The sequence below is a fragment of the Morone saxatilis genome, unplaced genomic scaffold (assembly GCF_004916995.1).
Source record: "Morone saxatilis isolate NCDOM2014 unplaced genomic scaffold, NCSU_SB_2.0 Contig5, whole genome shotgun sequence".
Classification (NCBI taxonomy): domain Eukaryota; kingdom Metazoa; phylum Chordata; class Actinopteri; family Moronidae; genus Morone; species Morone saxatilis.
Window position 1 is genome coordinate 22,628,034 of NW_023340095.1, and position 780 is coordinate 22,628,813.

The following is a 780-nucleotide window of genomic DNA, read 5'->3' on the forward strand; positions in this document are numbered from 1 at the left end:
TACTGGCCAGTGCTGTCAAGGTGTCGGTGTACATTCAGTGTACATTAAGTGTATTTATTCTACTTGGAACAAAAGAAATATAAATAAATATGTGAGTAATTAGTCAAAACTCAAACTCAAACAAGTAATTTGACTTATATTAGAGTGGGGGGAGTGGCCAAAAGAAAATGTAATCTCACCCTCTCAAATAGAAGAACATGGGTCTTTTCTGATCTTTACTGTTTTGTTTGGTTCGTTTAACAGAGAAAACTTGCCCTGCGGGATGGAAGATGTTCAGTTGTACCTGTTATCTCTTCTCCACTAATTCTCAATCTTGGGAAAAAGGACGACAAGACTGCAGAGACAGAGGAGCAGATCTGGTGATCATAGACAGTTCTGAAGAACAGGTAGTGTGGAGTTTTTATCCATATAGATTGTAAAGCCCTCTGAGACAGTTTGTGACTTTGTCTAATATACTTCCCTTCCTACATGCTTTACAAGCTTTTTCCCAGATTTTCACAATAATAGAAATACCAAGAGCTTTAAAGGTCCAGTGTTTGACATTTAGGAGGATATATTGGCAGAAATGGAATATAATAATCATAGGTATGTTTTCATTGGTCTATAGTCACCTGAAAATAAGAATTGTTTAAAATGAGCAAGCTGATCTACAGACGCCATGGATTTGTTTTTGTGGAGGCTGCCAACAACCACCATGATTCTAGAAGCCCAGAACAGACAAACACTGGCTCTAGATAGGGATGTTTGCGTTTTTTTGCAGCCACTGTAGTTTCTCCCTTG

At 38.1% G+C, this 780-nt stretch overlaps 1 protein-coding gene across 1 annotated transcript in view; it reads left to right on the forward strand.

Annotated features, from left to right (window-relative positions):
* The first annotated feature begins 249 nt into the window (after positions 1 to 249).
* LOC118339271 (C-type lectin domain family 4 member E-like) overlaps positions 250 to 780 on the forward strand; it is a 2,326-nt gene continuing 1,795 nt past the window's right edge. Inside the window, exon 1 of the mRNA XM_035676847.1 lies at positions 250 to 386. Coding sequence (XP_035532740.1) covers positions 270 to 386 — 117 coding nt within the window. The 5' untranslated portion in view covers positions 250 to 269. The remainder of the gene's footprint in view (positions 387 to 780) is intronic.